This window comes from Excalfactoria chinensis, chromosome 16 (genome assembly GCF_039878825.1).
Source record: "Excalfactoria chinensis isolate bCotChi1 chromosome 16, bCotChi1.hap2, whole genome shotgun sequence".
Lineage (NCBI taxonomy): Eukaryota > Metazoa > Chordata > Aves > Galliformes > Phasianidae > Excalfactoria > Excalfactoria chinensis.
In genome coordinates this window covers 1,470,063-1,488,331 of record NC_092840.1, presented here as the reverse complement: position 1 = coordinate 1,488,331, position 18,269 = coordinate 1,470,063, and the positions used below count along the sequence as shown (strand labels likewise).

Here is an 18,269-nt window from a genome sequence, read left to right as displayed (position 1 = left end):
GATGCTGCGGGCCGGGCCCCGGCGGGGCTGAGCCGCGGGCTGGGGGGGGGGCGGGGGGGTGGGCGGCCAAGGGGGGGGGGGACGGCCGGGGGAGCGCGGGGGGGCGGGAGGGAAAGGGGAGGGGGGGGGGGGCGGCGAGCGATGGATGAGGAAAACATGACGAGGAGCGAGGAGCAGCAGCAGCTGAGTTTGCAGAAGGCGCTGCAGCAGTGCGAGCTGGTCCAGAACATGATCGACATCAGCATCTCCAACCTGGAGGGGCTCCGCACCAAGTGCGCCGCCTCCAACGACCTCACGCAGAAGGAGATCCGCACCCTGGAGGTAGGGCCGGGCCCCCCCCCCCCCGCCCCCCCCCTTTTCTATCCGTACACCCCCCCCATCCCACCCCTCCCGCAGCCGCCGGCTCCCGGTGCCGCCCCCCCCGGCCCCGCCGGGCTCCCCGCGGCGCTGCGGAGCGGCCGAGTGAGGCTGCGCGCTCTGCAGGTGGCCGAGGGGGGACCGCGGCGCCGGAGGATGCTCGGCCGCAGCTCCCGGGGCGCACCGGGCCTCCTCCGTGTCACCGCCGTGTCCCTCCGGCGTCCCCACCGCCGGGACCCCGCGTCCGACCCCGAGCTGCGTCCCGCGGCCTGGCTGCATCCCTGCCGCCTCCTGTACCCTCACCGGGCTGCGTCCCTTCGGCCGGGCTGCCTGCTCCGCACGGGGCTGCGTCCCCACGGCCTGGCCTCGTCCATTTCTCCAGGATCCTAAATCAGCGTGCACCCTTGGGCCTGGCTGCATCCCTTCCTTTGGGCTTCTATCCCCCCATCAGCTGCATCCCTGTGGCCTGCCTGCATCCTAGCCGTGGGGCTACAATCCCTATGGTTTGGTCACATCTCTTCCTTTGGGTTCCCAGTTCTCCATCAGCCTGCATCCTTTCAATGGGGCTGCATCCCTTGCTCCAGGCTCCGGGCAGCCCCACTGAGCTGCATCCCTGTGGCCTGTCTGCATCCTTTCCTCTTGGTTCTGAGCTCCCAGTCAGCCTGTTTCCCTTCCTCTGGGCTCACTCTTCCATGAGGGATGGCTGCAGCCCTTTGGCCAGGTTGCATCCTACCCACCAGGATCCTATGTCCCCCACCAGGCTGCACTGCCATGGCCTGGCTGCATCCCTCCCTCCTGGTCCCTAAATCCTCACCAGCTGCATCCCTTTGGCCAGGCTGCATCCTATCCATGGGGCTCCAGCCCTATGATTTGGCCACATCTCATCCTCCAAGCTCCTAAACACCCATAGGGTTGCAACCCTCCCCTGCACTCCTCCATCCTCGCTGTGCTGTATCCCTTTGGCTGGGTTGGATCCTACCATGTGGCCTGACCTCATCCCTTCTTCCAGGCTCCCCATCAGGCTTCATTCTTCCTACTGGACTGCATCTCTTTGGCCTGGCCACGTCCACATCACAGGATGGGGAAAAGATGGGGTCCCACAGAAAGGATTTTGGAGCTGTGGCAGTTTTGGGGCAGGCAGTGCAGGTTTATCCAGCTGGATGCACCCACGGGTCCCTGGCTGCAGCACCCAGTACATCCCATGGCCCTATATGGGCTAGCACCACTTTGGGGTTCCCACCTCCCTCTCATGGATGGGACTGAGGGAGTTGATGGCGGTGATGGCTCTGCTGACGGGCTCCTGGTGGCATTGTCCCGGGGCTCTGTTGGCATCAGTGGGGCCACACGTGGCCCTGAGCTGCCACTGCCACGTCCCAAGGCCGTGACGCAGGTGCGGGGGCACCGCTTGGCTGGAGTGAAGTGTGTGTGTGTGTGGGGGGGGAATTGGGCACTGCTGTGGGTTTGTTCTCCTAAATCCTCATTTCAAAGGATAAAGAGCAAAGCTTCTTGCTCGTTTCTTTGCCCCGTGGTGTGGCATCTGTCCCTGCTGGGGGGACACCGCAGGGAAATCCCACTGGGGGTCACCAAAGGGTTGGAGAGCCCTGAGCACAGCCTGGCTGCTGCCACCCCCATCACAGGGGAGTGATGTTAAGGGGACACTGCTGCTGCTGGCCCTGCTTTCTGCAGGGAGAGGCACCTGGGAGGGCACCATTAGGGGCAAGCATGCATGCATGAAACATGCACCTATATGTAAAATGCATATGGATAGACAGAGCAGCACGCATACACGTCTGCATACAGGTGCCACAAAGGCTCTGCTGCCCCCCAAGCAGCTCATTCCTGCTGCCTGCAGCCCCACAGCACTGCCCTGGGTCCCTCTGTGCTCATTACACAGGTGGGAAACTGAGGCACGGACAAGCTGAAGGGGCTGCATGGTGTCAAGGTGGCAGTGCAGGATCCCAAGCATTTGGTGTGGAGGTGGAGAGCACTGTGCTGCTCATGGGATGGCTCCTTTATGCCCATGTGGGCCCAGGGGATGCTGCTGGAACAAGAACCCACCTGCGCCCTCATTAGCGCTAACGAAGCGCCTCTGTTCTCTCTGGGCTGTGAGGCGGGTGTCCCCACCTGCAGCTCACAATAGGTGCATCCATAGGGGATCTGCAGCTTTTTCCCCTCAGATCCCAGTCCCATCCTTGCCCAGCTCCTGGTCCATCCCTGTGATGCTGGTGGCACCTCTGCCCCGTGTCTCAGCCCCGTCCCCGTGTCGGTATAGCTTGGACACCCCACTGCTCCCCATTCCAAGGAACACTTCTGGGATGGAGGTGCTTGGAGGCAGCACTGTGCCCAGTTCTGCCCGTGGCCTTGCAGCTCTATGTGGGGCAGTGTGTGCTCCAGCCCTTCTATAGGGGCAGGGAAAGGTTTGCGCAATGCCCACACGAATCTCAGCAGCGTGAGCCCCTCTGGGGTGGGAAAAAGGGCACAGTGCTTGGATGCGCTTGGAGGTAGGATAACATAAGAAGCATCCATGAGGATGGCCCCAGCTCTGTGGGGTGATGCAGAAACCTCACAAGGCTTTCTTGGTTGGCTCTATTTGAGACAATAATTTTTGGCAATAACCTCAGACTGGTTGGGAACCAATGGGGTCAGGAGCTCCTGCACCAGGGCTGGGAGGTGTTGCTCTTTGGGCCCCCCAATGCCACACCGTGGGCCCATCCATCCCACCATGCTTTCTGCACATCTATTTTTGGGGCTCTGGGCAGGGGCACAGCACCATCTAGCGCTGCCGGCGGCGGGGAATCTCCCAGCTGGAGAGCAGAGTAGGAAATCCCTGCAGGCTCCCAGGGCTCTGCTCTACATTTCCCAGAAAGGAGGGCAGGCGCTCGGTGGCGTTATTTTGGGAGCTGAGCGTGTGAGTGAGATGGCTTCGCAGTGGTGCTGGGCCCAGGGAAGGAGGTGGGTGCACACTGCTGATGTGGGAAGGGAATACAGAGTGAGCGCTGGGAGGTGGTGATGCTCCAGGCATGGGGGGGGGGGTCGTTTGGGGTCTCTTTGTATCAATACTGGGCATGGGTTGGGTCAGCAGGTGAGCAACGATAAGAGAAGGGCTGTCCCTGTCATTCCTCTCTCCTGCATTAGGGGGAACCTGTGGGGTAATGTCCATCCATCCCTAGAGAGGAGGGATTTGGGGCTGGGGATGAGATAGCCCCCGTTGATTTCCAGCTTGGTGGAGAGGGAGAGGAGGGGGCTTCCATGGGGTTTTCCCTTCTCTCACAGAGCAAGCTGGTCAAGTACTTCAGCCGGCAGCTCTCCTGCAAGAGGAAGGTGGCCCTGCAGGAGCGCAACGCCAAGCTGGAGGGCTTCCCCCAGCTCCTGCACTGGTTCCGCATCGTTGACATCCGCAAGGAGGTGATGGAGGTAGGGCTGGGATCCATCCCGTCACCTGCTGGGTTGGGGTGGTCCACCACATCTACTGAATTGGAGGTCCTTACCATCTCCCACGTTGGGAGTACCCACCCCATCATCCCCCAGGCTGGGGATCACTCTATCTTCTCCCAGGTTGGGGCCATCCATCCTGTCTCCTGCTTGGTGATCCACTGCATCTCCCGAGTTGGAATTCCATACCATCTCCCACACTGCCATCCCAGCTCACGGCCGTGGGTCTCTTGAGTGAAATTTGGCAGGGGGACAGTTGTTCCCCAGGGTGGAAGCTGCCTCAGAGCTGTGCTATAGGATCACCATAGCAAGTGGTGGTGAAAATGATGCGGGTGGGCAGCGGGACCCAATTGTTTCACTGTATGGAGAGATGTTACAAGGAGGGGGGGTGCTGGGCAGAGCCCCCCATAGCTCTGCCAGCTGTGGGTGTGGACACCCTACTGTTGTGTAGAATACATCCACACAGCTCCCCAGAACCCCCCCAAATCCCTCAGGTTGGAATGGCTCCTTGCTCCATACCCCAAGGTTCTCATGGAGCAGCAGATGCCCACAAGTGGTTTTTCCCCCTCTGTTTTTTCCCCCTTGGTAGGAAATAGCCCCCGGGCAGCTGAGCCTGGAGGAGCTGCTGGAGATGACGGATGACCAGGTGTGTGAGACCGTGGAGAAGTTTGGGGCCAACAGTGAGGAGTGTGCTCGCCTCAATGCATCCCTCTCCTGCCTCCGCAGCGTCCATAAGTCTGGTGAGCAGCGCTGGTGACCTGGGAAACGACACCCAAAGGCTTGAGAGAAGAGGGGGCTGTGGTCTGAAATAGGGAAAGGAGAACCTGTTTGGGTGCTGGGTACCAGCTTGGTACCAACTGCACACATCCCTGTGGTTGGGTACCAGCCATGTACATACCTGTGGCAAGGAGGATGGTGGGGGGGAGGCGGGAGGGGGGGGGAGCTGGGAAAGCCCTGTAGCCTCTAAAGGCCCCACCACGGAGCATCCCTGTGCTGAAGCCTTGCTCCTGCATGGTGGGGGGGGGGGGCGGGGGGGTGGAGGGAGGGCTTGGCGGTGCGGCTGCGGTGCGTTGTGGCCGGGCGGTGGCAGCAGAGATCCGCAGAGACGCAGCGGTTCTCGGCGGGGGGGGGGGGGGGGGGGCTGGAATCTGGAACGAAGGGTTTGGGGGCTGGAAATGGGGGGGCTGCGGGCAGGGGGAGGCAGAAGGGCTGGGATCCCCTTCGTGGGCCCATCTTGGCATCCCTGGGCTGTTTGTATCCCCACGTGCTGCGCTGTCTTCCCTCCCCAAAAGCATCCCTCGCAGATGAGGAGGGGGCAGTTTGGAGCCCCCCCCCCAGGAAGTGTCCGTCCCCTCTGGTGCTTCATTGCACCCAAGGGGGTGAAGGCGGTCCCTGCTCACACTGGAGCATCCCAGTGGATATGGGGGATGCAGGATGATCCCCGCTAGGGTTGTGACCCGCTGTGGTGTCATGGCAGAGCAGCGAGGTAGGAGGGCTGCAGCCCAGCCTGACATTTCCTACAGAGCCCCATCGCCCCAAAGGGCTGCTCCCAAATCCAGCTCCTGCCCGGCTTTCTGCCCTCTTCCCTTTAGCATTTTCCCTAAATCTCTCCGATATTTGAGGAAGGGCAGCAGCCCAGGCAGGCTCTCAGCCAACGCTTTGTTTAAACACCTTTGACTTTTAAAGCCCGGTGCAAACAAATGCAGCTTGACTCGCACCCCCCTCTTACCCTTGTTTTGGGTTGCACTCAGCAGAGGTTAATTCTCATTTGGAAAACGATGGGAAGCTCAGGGAGAGGCTGAGGTTGTTTGCTGGAAGCTGGGAGGCTGCAGGAGGGCACTGGGCTGCCCTATGGGAGCTCCTGCACCAGCAGCCCCTCCTGATGCCATTAAGGAGCAAGGTGCTGCCTCTCCAAATCACCACGTAAGGTCTCCTTGAGCTGCGGTGGTGGTCAATTTCTAGCAGCCCAGATTAGCTCTAATAAAGCAGCAGTGAGGTGCAGCTTGTAACCTTTTCCATCCATCTCTATTTATTGAGTCGTTCATTAGGGGCTGCTAATTTCCCAAGCCAATTCCCTGCGTAGATGGGGCTGGGAGGAGGAGGAGGGTCTCTCCTTTGCGGCTCTGATGGTGATGTGTTTTTGACTGATGGGGCCCTTCTGACCCACGTGTGTGCTGGAAGGGTCCCTGGATAGCACACAGATTGCACACACGTTGCTCCATCAAATCCAGCACTGACCCTATGTTAACATAACTGTGCTAAGCAGCAGTATTGGATTTCTCTCTGCTGTGTGCTCGGCTGTAGGATTTATTAGCAGGCCAGGGCTGGAAGTGAGAGCTGAGCAGTGTCTGTGGATGGAGCTGTGAGCTGGGGTTACTGGTGGTGTGGAGAATGGTGCAGCACTGTGTTTGTGTGCGGCCACAGGGTGATGGCAGTGGGGACTTGGGAGCCTCCATCCCAAATTCTGTCTGCTGCAGGGGAAAGCTTCGGCTTTGGAAGGGCTGAGAGTGACTTGGGATGTGAAATGAGGTTTAGGATGGAGAAAGATGAAGTGCTGGGCATCCACGTTTCAGGGCCAGCCTGTGGGGTGTGAAGTGGGAACAGGGCTGGGTGCCACGCACCGTGTCAGTGCCCACCCGGTCACCGAGTGCTGCTTTTGGGGGAGAAGCTGCCCCGAGCTCCTCAGGGGCGCCATTCCCTGGGTTTGGCGTCACTCCACACAGATCCCACTGGGTGGCAGTGTTCTCGTATGGCACAAGGAGTGAGGTTTTCCTATAGAAGGATTTACATCTTCGTTAGCTTCATTTTCTGCTTTGGAACAATCCAAGCCCTCACCCCCTTTCCCCTATCAATCTAATCCCAAAGCTTTTGCAATACCAAAGCCCTCTCCTCCTTTGTTTTACCCCTCTCTGAGCCTGAAGCGAAGTGCTCCCGTCAAAGAGGCTCAGTTAGATAATGGGGCCGGCAATTAATAACCAAACAAAGGGATGGGGGAGAGGCGCTTTTAAAATAAAGAGACGGCATTTCTTATGCTGCTTGCCTTCGAGGCGACGATCAAAAGCTGTCGGGGCCGGGAGCTCACAGCTGCTCCATCACTGTGGCACTCTGAAGTCGCAGCCGACAGCTCCTCACTCATCCCTGCACCGCAGAGACTGATAATGAGCGGCTGTGAGGTGCCGCGCTCCTTATTTTTGGTCTTTCCCCCCCTTTCGTTTCTGCAAATCGCACCGATACAAAGGGGTGAAATGAGATGGGGGTGTTGGAGCTTGGATGGGCTCTTTGTTCCCTGTGGGGTTTGGGATGGATCCCTCCATAAGGGTTTGTAGGCTGTGTAGGGCTGGCTGGGGGAATAGTGGGTCCACCCCACGGCTCTATGTGTGCTCTGTCGCAGGCGGCAGCCTCTCCAAGCAGGACTGGACCATCCAATGGCCCACGACAGAGCCGGGCAAGGAGAACCAGCCGGGCTGTCCCCCAGAACCCGCCCCGTGGAGCCGCACGCACCTCTCGGCCAGCCCAAAGCCCCCCGCCAAGTGCGCCCAGCACCACTGCCACGGCCCCCTCTACACCCACGTGGACCGCCTGACTGTGGAGGGCCACCCGGGGCTGTGTCCCCCCGTGGAATCCGGCCACCGTTCCCTGCCTCCCTCCCCGCGGCAGCGACACGCCGCGCACACCCCGCCGCGCACCCCCAACATCGTCACCACCATGACGCCGCCGGGCACGCCGCCGTTGCGCCGCAGGAACAAGCTGAAGCCCCCTGGCACTCCGCCCCCTGCCTCCCGAAAACTCATCCACCTCCTGCCCGGCTTCACCGCCCTGCACCGCAGCAAGTCGCACGAGTTCCAGCTGGGGCATCGCGTGGACGAGGCGCACACCCCCAAGTAAGTGTGGGTTAAGCCCCCATCCTTTGGGGTCCCAGATGGTTCCTCTGACCCGAGGGAGCCGCGTGGAGATTTGTCAGAGTGGGGCTGAGGAAAGACTCTGGCCCAGGGTTAGGTGGGCATGGCACAGCTCTCTGGGGCAGCGGGCATGGCCCTGAGCTGCCAGCACTCGGGGAGCATTGGGACATTGCTCTGAGCCATAGGGTTTGGGTTCTGGGTGTTGTGTGTGCTGCCCAGGGAGGTGGTGGTGTCACCATCCGTGCTGGTGTTCAGGGAACGTGGAGGTGTGGCACTGAGGGATGTGGTCAGTGGGTAGGGTGGGGGTGGACTCAGTGATCTTAGAGGTCTTTTCCAACCTTAGTGGTTCCATGATTCTTTGGGACCAAGGGTTGGATTTGGTGATCTCCATGGGCCCCTTGCAGCTTGGGGTATTCCATGATGCCATGCCTGGATGTAGTTTTAGGGTGCTCCAATTTAACATCCCACCAAGGCAGGGCTGGGACCCAGCGTGCAGCCGGACCACGAGATACAAACAGGGGACAAAGTCCTGTTCCAGCTGCAGCACGCACATATCCCACACCTTCCCCAGTCTCCATTCCCGTTGCCTTCTCATCCCCGGCGTTAACGCGGCGCTCCGGCTGCTCCTGCTCTGCAGCCCGGTGCCGGCAGAGGCTGCTGCTGTGCTGGGAAGCGGACCTGTCCCCGTCCGCTCCTTCGGGCCCTTTTCGGGAGCAAACCCCAAACCTTCCAGCTCTGTGCTGAGGGTGGGTGGCAATGTGGGGTGATCCTACAACCCCCTCCCTCGTGTCCACATCCCCAGCAGCTGTGACAGCTCTCGGTGCAAGCAGTGAGGGCAGCCATCCTCCTCCCATACGGGCAGTGATGGATTTCTGTCTGTCAGTGGGAAATGATTGATTTTGGTTCCTGCAAGGCGACGTTTGGGCACCTGCACACCCCCTTCCCTCCCCACTGCTGCTGCCTTTGGTTCCCCTGAATCATTTGATCATTGCACACCCCAGGTCGTGGTGACACGGCTTCAGGGTGAGGCTGGAGATGTGCACAGAGCATGAAAGCTTTCATCTGCTGCTTCCCCATGGGGATGGGTGAGGCAGGGAGTGGGGTGCCATGACTTCTTTATGAGAGACAAAGAGAGCTCATCAACATCAGAGAGGGCTTTTACAGCAACACAGCCTTACAGCCCCATCCCCTCTGCCATCACAGCCCCATCCCTGACCACATCCCTCTGCCCAGTGCCACCTCAGATGCTGGGATGACCCATTTGCTGGCCACCAGCTGCAGCCCAAGGAGTGATTAAACTCAGTTGAAAGGGAACAAATGTTGATAGGGCATCGTTGGGGTGCTCATCTGGGGGTATGGAAGGATGGGGTGCTGCGTGTCCCAGCCTCCCCTGAGCTGCTGCAAGTGCTGAGGAGGTTAATTTTCTCTAATGGCACTTAATGATTTTCAGGAGGCAACCGCTAAATCCCGCTTCCTAATCCCATTAGCGCTCAGGGATGACAATTAGTGCGTTTAGGAGGCAGCTTCATTTTGCCCTGCCCTGCAGCAGCTGAACACGGAGCAGTGCTGCAGCCTGGGTGCTTTTCCTGCTTCGGAGAAGGGCCTTCTTGGACTCTTATCAGCTAATTCTCATTTTACGGCTGTGTGCGTTCTGGGGCAGTTTCTCTTAATGTCTTCACTTTCACGACTTCCCCTCCTCTGTGCTCCCTGCAGGAGGCAGTTTTCCTCCTGACCTCAGCCACGAGGATCACTGAAATGGAGCTTTTTGGCTCTAAATGGTTTTTTTTCCCGGCTGCACACTCGTGCTTTCAGCACATTAACCTCCTCATTACTGCGGGTGTAGCCCCATACTGCCTCTTTTCATACCCCTACCTGGTGGGACCCACCCCAGGGCCTGTCCCCAGTGGGTGGTCGTGACCACAGCAGGACCCCGGGCTCAGCTCTGTCCCCACAAGCGATATGGCTGCTGCTTTCCTTTCTATGATAGCTGACGCATTTGCTCACATTTTGCTTCAGAGCTTGTTTCTAGGGTTCAGTCCATTCTGTAAGCAGAAGCCTTCTGCATCAGGGGTTAAACTTGCAGAGCTTACAGCCTCCAGCTGCTGACCGTAACTGTGGGGCATGGAACATTACTCCTTGAAAGATCCCCTGGCTTCCATAAATCCACAATCCATAAACATCTCATGATTGGTCTTGAAACGGAAACCAAACATTTAGAGTGGCTGATAATATAATGCCCATTTAATACCTCATGAGTTCCACGGGCCATTTACATCTTTCACGGATAGTTAATGATTATTCATCAGCAAGAAGGCAAAGAAAAAAAGCCCCAAACACCAAACACCAAACCCAACAAGCTACCTCGGGAAGCAAACAGACTGTGAAAGGTCTTAAAAAAAGACATTAGCTGGGGAGCAAAAGTTGAGATGATTCAAAGCGTGTGTGTGAGCCTGGGTTAATGCCTGCAGGTGTGTGGAGGGGTGAGGCTTGAAGGGAACGAGGTTGGGAATTGCACGGAGGGCACTTGTGCAGGTGGGGTTGGGTGTGCAGGTGGGAAAGGCGGCCTGGGGATGAGCAGCTCTCCGCCCTGTGGGCATTGAGGTTGGGCTTGGATGCTGTTTTTCACTATCTGAATGATGCTGTCTGGGATGGTGACTCTTTCCAGCTCTAACCTTCTCCTTCTGCTCATTTCTGTGGCACCTGGCACTATCTAATGCTCACATCTGGCACCTCTGCTTGCGGGTGGTTGCTTCTCCATCCTATGCAATGGAAAACCATCTGAGAATGGTGCATCTGCTGTGTTCCTTGCTGTTCCCTTTCACTTTGCCTTCCTCAGGCACTGGCTCGGCCCAGGGCAGCCCTGCTGGGAGTGATCAGATCTTCAGTGGGGGCAAAACCTCAGAAGAACTGAGCTGTGCTGCCCCAATGTTAGCTGTGCATCCTCAGGAAAAAAGAGGATCCTTGCACGCCTGGATCCGTGCTGGCTGGCTCAGCCATGGCCATTGGTAGGGTGGGCTGAGGTAGGGCACCCAGGCAGGAACCTGAGAGCAGAGGGCTCCCACCCACTGCCCACTATTAGGCTGCCCCTCATGAACCAGCTCAGCAGTGGGTCATTCATCCTGCAGCCTTTGCCATAATGATGTTTTTCCCTCGTATCAATCCCAATCACTGCTCTTAGCAAGCGGATCAATTATTCCCTGTTCTACATGGGCTGCATTGAGGCAGCTCTTGTCTGGCACTGCTTCTTCCAGCCTTGGCGATGCACGTGGGCTCATGGTGATGGGGATGAGCATCAGTGACTGTCCCCAAATGCACACACAGTCCCTAGGCAGTATCCTAAGGGTTGTGTTTTCCCACTTGTTCGCTGCCTGAAGATGCAGAGACCATCCCAGCCCAGGTGCAGCAGGGAGAGCTCTGCAGAGTGGGGCCTGGGAGAGCCAAACGAGCAGCATCCCTGTTTCCAAATAGCTCTCCTGATTAATCTCTGTGCTTTGGTGGTGAGTCAGTGGAGCCGTGCACAGGTTCTGGATCACCTCCAGCCTTCTCAAAGCACGGCTCACACACCATGCCCTGACAGTGATGGGTTGCCTTCGTCCCGAGCTGGCTCTGTGCTGCCATCATCCCACTGCTCCGGGCTCTGCTTCTCCTTAGGTATGTCATTAATGTTAATTACTGCTGCGGCACTCCATCAAGAGGAGCGGGAGCTTTCACATGCTTGGAGGAGAAACTTCTCACCGTGTCCTTTAACAAGGAGCCCAGCCACCTCTCGCCACTCGGCAAGCTGTGAACGTGGTGATGCATTTAGATGGGGATCAGTGTTGGGGTGGGATGTGTGGGGCTCTCACTGCCGGCAGTGTGGTGAGGTGTTGGTGTGGGAGAAGGGCTGCAGGAGATGTCCCACCCAGAGCTGGGGCATCAGGCTTGAGCTGATCATGGAGTCATAGAACAAATGGAGTTCAGAGGGACCTTAAAGAGAATCCCTTTCCAACCCCCAGGGGCTGTGTGCCCCCCACCAGCTCAGGCTGCCCAGGACCCCATCCAGCCTGGCCTAGATCTGTTCCAGGGGCACCCACAGCTTTTCTGGTCTCTTCCTTTTCTCCCAGCTGTGGCTTTGCAGGGATGATGAGAAGAATCTCCCGCAGCTTCTTCTTTATGTGCCTCAAGTTATGGGCGAGCTCACTTTCCCTCCAACATTGTGGTCATCCCAGTGTGGGCAATGCATGGACCAGGGGCTTTGCTGGCTTCCTGGGTAGTTACAAGGAGGAAACAGAGCTGACAAGGATCTCAGGCTCCCCCCAGAATCATAGTTTGCTTTGAGTTCTCCTCTACTTCTCTGGAACAGATCTCCCCAAGCCCACAGTGCTCACAGCGTGCATCAGCTCATTGCACCCCAGGGCAGCCCACGAAGGAGAACTTCCCGTAGCCTTGTCTGAGATGAAAGGTTTGCAGCACCATAATTAGCTTAATGAATTTCTGCCTAGGGCTTTCCAGGCACGTGCAGCCTGTGCTTCCCCTCTGGTGGTGTTCATTGTGGGGAATTGCCTCCAGAAATGGGAGCAAGCAGCACGCTGCTCTGCCTCGGGATGGAAGAGGTCCATTGTGAGTTCCCCATCCGCTCAGGGCTCACCATGTGCCTTTCAGTCCTTAGTTCAGAGGTGACCATGCTGGGAAACGGAGCCAGCATCCCTCTTTGAGCAACTCCCAAGCTGGGAGGAAAACCCCAAATCCTATCACCCCACCTGTTTCTTTTACCAATTCAGGGTCTCCATCACCTGTCCCCATCCTCACCCTTCCCCACATTGGCTGAGTCCATCTGCTATCCCTGTGCTCTACTCAGAGGAACATCAAGGAAGCAGAAGTGCCTACAGAGCAGCAGGACCTCCAGGCAATTAGCTCCTCGCCTCCTCCCCGCAGCACCCTCACCGCAGAGCACACATCCCAGGGGATGACGTGGGGCTGCAGCTCCCTTCAAAGAGCCTCTGAGTGCCGTCATTTGCAGCCGTGCTAAAAAGTTCTGCTTTGTGCTCCAGAAAGAGAATAATAGATCAGTGAGAGCTGAACCTCAGAACGCAGCCATCCCGGGGAAGCGAGGACAGGCACTTGGATCAATATTTCACTGTTGACTTTGATATGGGAGCCCGCTTTTCCTGTGGCTGGAGCAGGGGGCTGTGGTTACCTCTTGTTGTAATGAGGGTAAATGCAACATCTGGGTTTGTGTTTTGGGATATCAAGGCAGTATTGCTCAATGCACACTGCCCTTCCCTGTGCCTCAGCGCTGGGTATGCAGGCAGCTCACTTGGCGCAAGCATTCAGGAATGGAGCAGAGGGAGCACTTCCTCCTGAAATATTTACCATAAGCTCAAATCCGCGGGCTTTCTTCCTTCTTGCAGCCATTCCCCATCCGTTCTGCTGGGCCAGATGTGGCCGTGTGCCACGCAGAGCTCCTTTAATACAGAATATAGTGCAGTTAAGGCAGTCAAAAGGCCATCAATCTTCAGGGCTGAATCCCAACTGCCGCAACCCAGACGGCCGCAGCCTTCAATCCTCTGCAGAGAGCTGACCGAAATGCTGATGATTCCTTTCTATTTTATTTTATTTTATTTTGAATGCTTCACCCCACTTCCCTTCCTTTAAAAGCGGCGCCGGCGTTGATAATTGGAGTGTGCTGGAGAGGAGCGGAGCGGTGAATGACACCCAGCGCGGTGCAGGCAGGTGCAGGGGCACATCACCTGCTTCTGCAAATTGCCTCTTTTTAATCTTGCTGTTAAGATAATGATGGCAGCAGGCTGACAACACATGCCTGCAGAGCAGGTACTCAGCCCGCTTGTTTATCCACCTATTATCCACGCAGGTTTTATTTGGCAATGGGGCACGGGGTACCGTGGGCTGAACAGCCCCACTCGTGTCCCTTGTTGGGTTGTTGGCCGTGGTTTTCCATCTCCAAGGAAGCAGGTGGGGCGGTGCGTGGTGTACATCACACACTGAATATTGCCTTTCCCATCGGTGTGCATTGATGCTCCCTTTGTTGGGATGCACAGATCCCATCCCCAGCCCCACACACCTGTCAGCACTGCCGAGTGCCATCACATGCCTTTTGTCCCACGTCTGCTCCTCTTTGTCACCATTGCCTGAAACCCTCTATTTCTTTCTGATGAGCTTTTGAGTGATTTTGCATAGCGGTTGGGGATGGGCCCTTGGGGTGGATTGACACCTGAAGGGATTTGCATGGAGCATCTCACCCTGCCGCACTCTTTTTATGTTTCCCTTTTAGCAAATGATAATCTGTTTAGCAAAACCTTGCATGAAATGACGTCTGTGCTGGGGACGTGTGCTGTTCTGTGTGCTGGTGGTAGGGATAGCTGGTGGCTCCGGTGCTGCTATGGGTCAGACTTTGTGCTGGAGGGGGTTGCATGCCCAAGGAGGATGTGGATGCCCCATCCCTGCAGGATTCAAGGCCAGGCTGGATGTGGCTCTGGGCAGCCTGGTCTGGTGGCTGTAGACCCTGCACATAGCAGGGGGGTTGGAACTAGATGAGCATTGTGGTCCTTTTCAACCCAGGCCATTCTATGATTCTTTGGGACACAAAGGTTTGGAGGCAATTGCTCTCAGAAAGGGAGGTGAGACGTTGGCACAGACTGCCCAGAGAGTGGTGGGATCCCCTTCCCCATGGCGGTGCAGCCCATGGGGGTGATGTGGTTCGGTCACTCTGGTGCTATTCCTCAAGTTTCACAGGCTTTGAGCCTGGGGGGGGGACTCTTGGTGCTCCTGTTTGCTTTACAGAAGGCTTAGAAAAAACTAATATGTAATAAGTGGGTTATCACAAGCTGCCCAGTGCAGGTCAAGGCTCATTTCAGTGGTCACCCAACTGTGAACGCAGAACACTGCTCTCCGCACTGTGATGTCAGACACTATCACTGCCATCTAAATAGCCCTCATCAGGCTCTGCACAGCTCTGCTGCACTGCCTGTCATTCTGCTGTGCCTCCTCCATACCATCACCTTATAGGGCTCTTATAAGGACTGCCTTCCCCTCCTCCAGTATGGGGTTACAAGTGGGGCTGGATTAGCATAGCCCTAGGTGCATCAACCCCAAAGGCAGCCTGCATCCTGCACCCCACTCTCACACAATTCTGGTTAGCCCCAGTGAGGACCTGAGGCAATGTCCCCATGCAGCTGGCCGTGGGGCTCTGTGCCCCTTCCTTTGGGGTTGGGGTGCTGTTAAGCTCCTTGCCCTGTGCTGCATGGAGCAGTGTCCTGGCTTCTCCTGTCGCAGGGAGTGCAGTTTATGGTAAACAAGCAGCAGCCAGAAGGGAGCTGCTCCGTATCCTCAGCACGCTGCTTCCAGCCCGCAAAGGTCGGTCTGTCTGTCTGTCAAGCTGTCAGCTCCCCAGGGGACACCTGTCCTCGTGAACCTCTCTGAGGGGAGGATGCTCCAGCAGCAGCATCCCACTCCCCTCCTCAGGAGCAGCAAGCCTCCTCTCCCTGTCCCCTCTTTTAGGATGGAGAATGGGACCAGTGCTGTGGTGACCCTCTCCAGTCGGGTGGCGGGGTCAGGACTTTGTGCATGTTTATTATTATTATTATTATTATTATTATCTGAAAAAAACAGGGGGAGAGAGAGAAAAATCTCTCTCTGTCCGAAATCACTCATCCTTCCTAATAACGAAAGCTGTCACCAGCCCTGCTTGGTGAGGAAATGATGCTCTCGGTAAATATTTGGTCTGGAACTGATTTATGGGTGGAAAAAAATGAGATTAGTGGTTAATCACAGCGCTGCAGGAAATGCTTTGGGATGGGCTGGGGGGAGCCGCACCGGGGGCTTCGGCAGGAACCTGGTGGTTGTGTTATGGGGTGTGTGTGGGAAGGTTGGGTTGGGGTGCAGGGGTTGGGATGGGATGGATGGGTCAGGATGGGGAACAGGGGTCAGACTGGCTCTGGGGGCCACTGAACTTCCCTTCATCCTGTTGGTTTGTGGATTTACTTGAGGGGATGGGGTTTTAGGGTTGGGATGGGTGCCAGCTGTGACTGGTATCAACAACGGGGCTGCCGTGCACTGCGTTACTGCAGGCAGTTGCCTGCCCTGTGCACCCAAAGAAGTTATTACAGGGACCCTAAAGGCAGCAGTGGCTTTTCCTGTGCAAGGAAACAATTAGCTTATTAGAGGGTGGGTTAATTTTCATATGCTAAGGCGGGCTGGCAAGTGCAGAGTGCTCATTTCCTACCAATTGGCAGGGCCAGATGCCCGGGTGCTCCGGTCAGCACTGCTGGAGCAAGGGCAGAGCAAGACCTGGAGCGGGTGGAAAAGCACGTGGCTGTTTGGGGGCCGTGGCTGGAGAGCATGAAGGGGAAAGTTTCCAGAGAGCAATGCAGGGACTTATGCCCCTCTACACCACTGCACGTCATGGTGTGCCATTGCACAGTGCAATGTAGCATGGCGCAGCATGGCATGGTATGGCATTTCCTGGCACTGCACAGCACAGCATGGTGTTGCACAACGTTTCTTGGCATTGCACAGCACAACATGCCGTTGTACAGCGTTTCTTGGCATTGCACAACTTTGGATGGTGCTTGGTTGGGCTCTGGGGCCAGATGATATGGGTTTCCCTGCTGGGCTGCATCTGGATGCACCCAGCTGCTGCTGCAGAGGTGCCACAATTCATTCCACTCCCACGTTGTTTTCAGTCTAATTAGGATTATAACAATATAGCCAGGGAACAAATGCAGTGGATTGAAGAAAAGGCTGTAATTTGGCTGCACATCAATGCTAACCATACCGTCGGCTCACGCGCTGTGATGTTAGGCATACAGGACATCCCCTGTCCACATACACGAATGATTCTTGGTAACAGGGCTATTGCTCAAAAAGGGGCTTTCTGTCCCAGATCCACTGAAGGGGCTGAACTGCTTTTCCCAGTGTCTGGTTTGGGGCACAGCAACCCTTTTTCTCCCCAACCAGCACAGCATAAATCCCTTGGGGTCTCGTGGGAAGGTCTTTGAAGACTCATGTTATTGGATCCATGCAGGCAGGCTGGAGTGGGAAATCTGAAATGTGTGGTTTAGTTTATACATAGTCTTGCCTGTAGCCAGGATCTGGGTGATCCTGGCTTTGACCCTTGTGGGTACCTTCCAATATGGGGTGTCCTATCCCATTCTGTCCTTTCCTGTCCTGTCCCATCCCGTTCTATGTTGTCTCAACCCATCCCATCCCTATTTGTATCCTTTTCCTATTTGTATCCCATCCCTATTTCTTTTCTGTCCCATCCTTGGGATTTGTGCCTTCAGGTCACTGATGTCTGACACATCCTTGTGTTGACAGGGATGGTTTTCAGGGACATGGATGAGCAGGGTGGGAGCTGACAGTGTTTTTGTGGATGGTGGAGCTCTCGAATGCAATGTTTTCCTTAACATTTCACACAGATTGCCTTTTGTTGGTGGTGGTGGTGGCAGGGAGGGATTGAAACTTCTCACAGTGCTGTGGGTGCAATTATCCCACAGGCTTGTGAGGCAGCACAGCATCCCCCTCTGTGAGAACTACTTCCTGGGTGCGTGGTGGGGGAAACCCCCAGGCTTCCTTATGCATTACTCCTCTCTCACTCTTCCTCTCCCAGAACAAAGAAGAAGAACAAGCCCCTCAACCTCAAGATCCACAACAGCGTGGGCAGCTGTGAGAACATCCCTGCGCAGCGCTCACCTCTGCTCTCTGAGCGCTCCCTGCGGTCCTTCTTTGTGGGGTACCCTCCGTTCCTGCCCTCCACGCCTCCCGTCCACACCGAAGCCACCTTCTCTGCAAGTGAGTCACAGCTGGGGGGGGGACGTGGGGGCACCGGGGCTGCAAACCTGAATATGTGTGTCTGTGTATGTGCCAAAAGACTCGTAATAATTGTTGAGCCGTGCAAAAGCAATTGGATTGACAACTGTATTGCAGTATTGCTGGTGTCAACATAGGGGCAGGAGGTTGGCCACTTTGATCTGGAGAATCCCCGTGCTTTCCCTGTGCTGTCTTTTACTGCTTGAGAGGGGTTCTCAAGGGCTCCGTTGTGGTTGCAGCCATTGCTTTGCCTCTGTTCGTGGATGCTGGGGTTGGGTGTTGGGTTTGGGTGCTTGAGTTGAGTGTTGGAGTTGGGTGTTGGAGTTGGGTGCCTGCATTGGCTGTTGGGGTTGGGCACCTGCTGATGCCAAGCCCTGTGCAAACCGGTGGAGCTGGAGCTCAGCAGTTGATCACAGCCCTTGTTTTCTGGTGTACCTCAGTTCATTCTGTGGGATTGGAAGGTGTTGGCAACTGGGTGTGATGCTCAGCACCCAGCAATGGTGGATTTTCTCTTTGCCCTGTATCTCACACTGTGTGCCTGCATGCAGGACCTTGTATGTGGGAAACTTCAAAGACCTCATGATTTCATGGAACCATGAAATGATTTGGGTTGGAAGGGACCTTAAAGACCATCCAGCTCCATTTCTTTCTCACTCCCCTCCTTCATCCCTATCAGCCCCATTTGGTGTGCTTTTGCTCCCACTTCCTCAGTGCTGGGCACAATGGGAGCTGGCAGAGGCTCTGAGGACAGCAATGCTATTTATAGGGAGATGT

General features: G+C 56.5%; 1 protein-coding gene across 3 annotated transcripts in view; it reads left to right on the top strand.

Moving 5' to 3' along the window:
- Positions 1–122: 122 nt before the first annotated feature.
- The window catches only part of KSR2 (kinase suppressor of ras 2), a 50,420-nt gene continuing 32,273 nt past the window's right edge, over positions 123–18,269 (top strand). For all 3 annotated transcript variants that reach the window (XM_072350963.1, XM_072350961.1, XM_072350962.1), the window contains exons 1-5: positions 123–321; positions 3,631–3,771; positions 4,379–4,529; positions 7,181–7,670; positions 17,296–17,477. In XM_072350963.1, the coding sequence (XP_072207064.1) occupies positions 142–321; positions 3,631–3,771; positions 4,379–4,529; positions 7,181–7,670; positions 17,296–17,477 (1,144 nt within the window). In that variant the 5' untranslated portion in view covers positions 123–141. The remainder of the gene's footprint in view (positions 322–3,630; positions 3,772–4,378; positions 4,530–7,180; positions 7,671–17,295; positions 17,478–18,269) is intronic.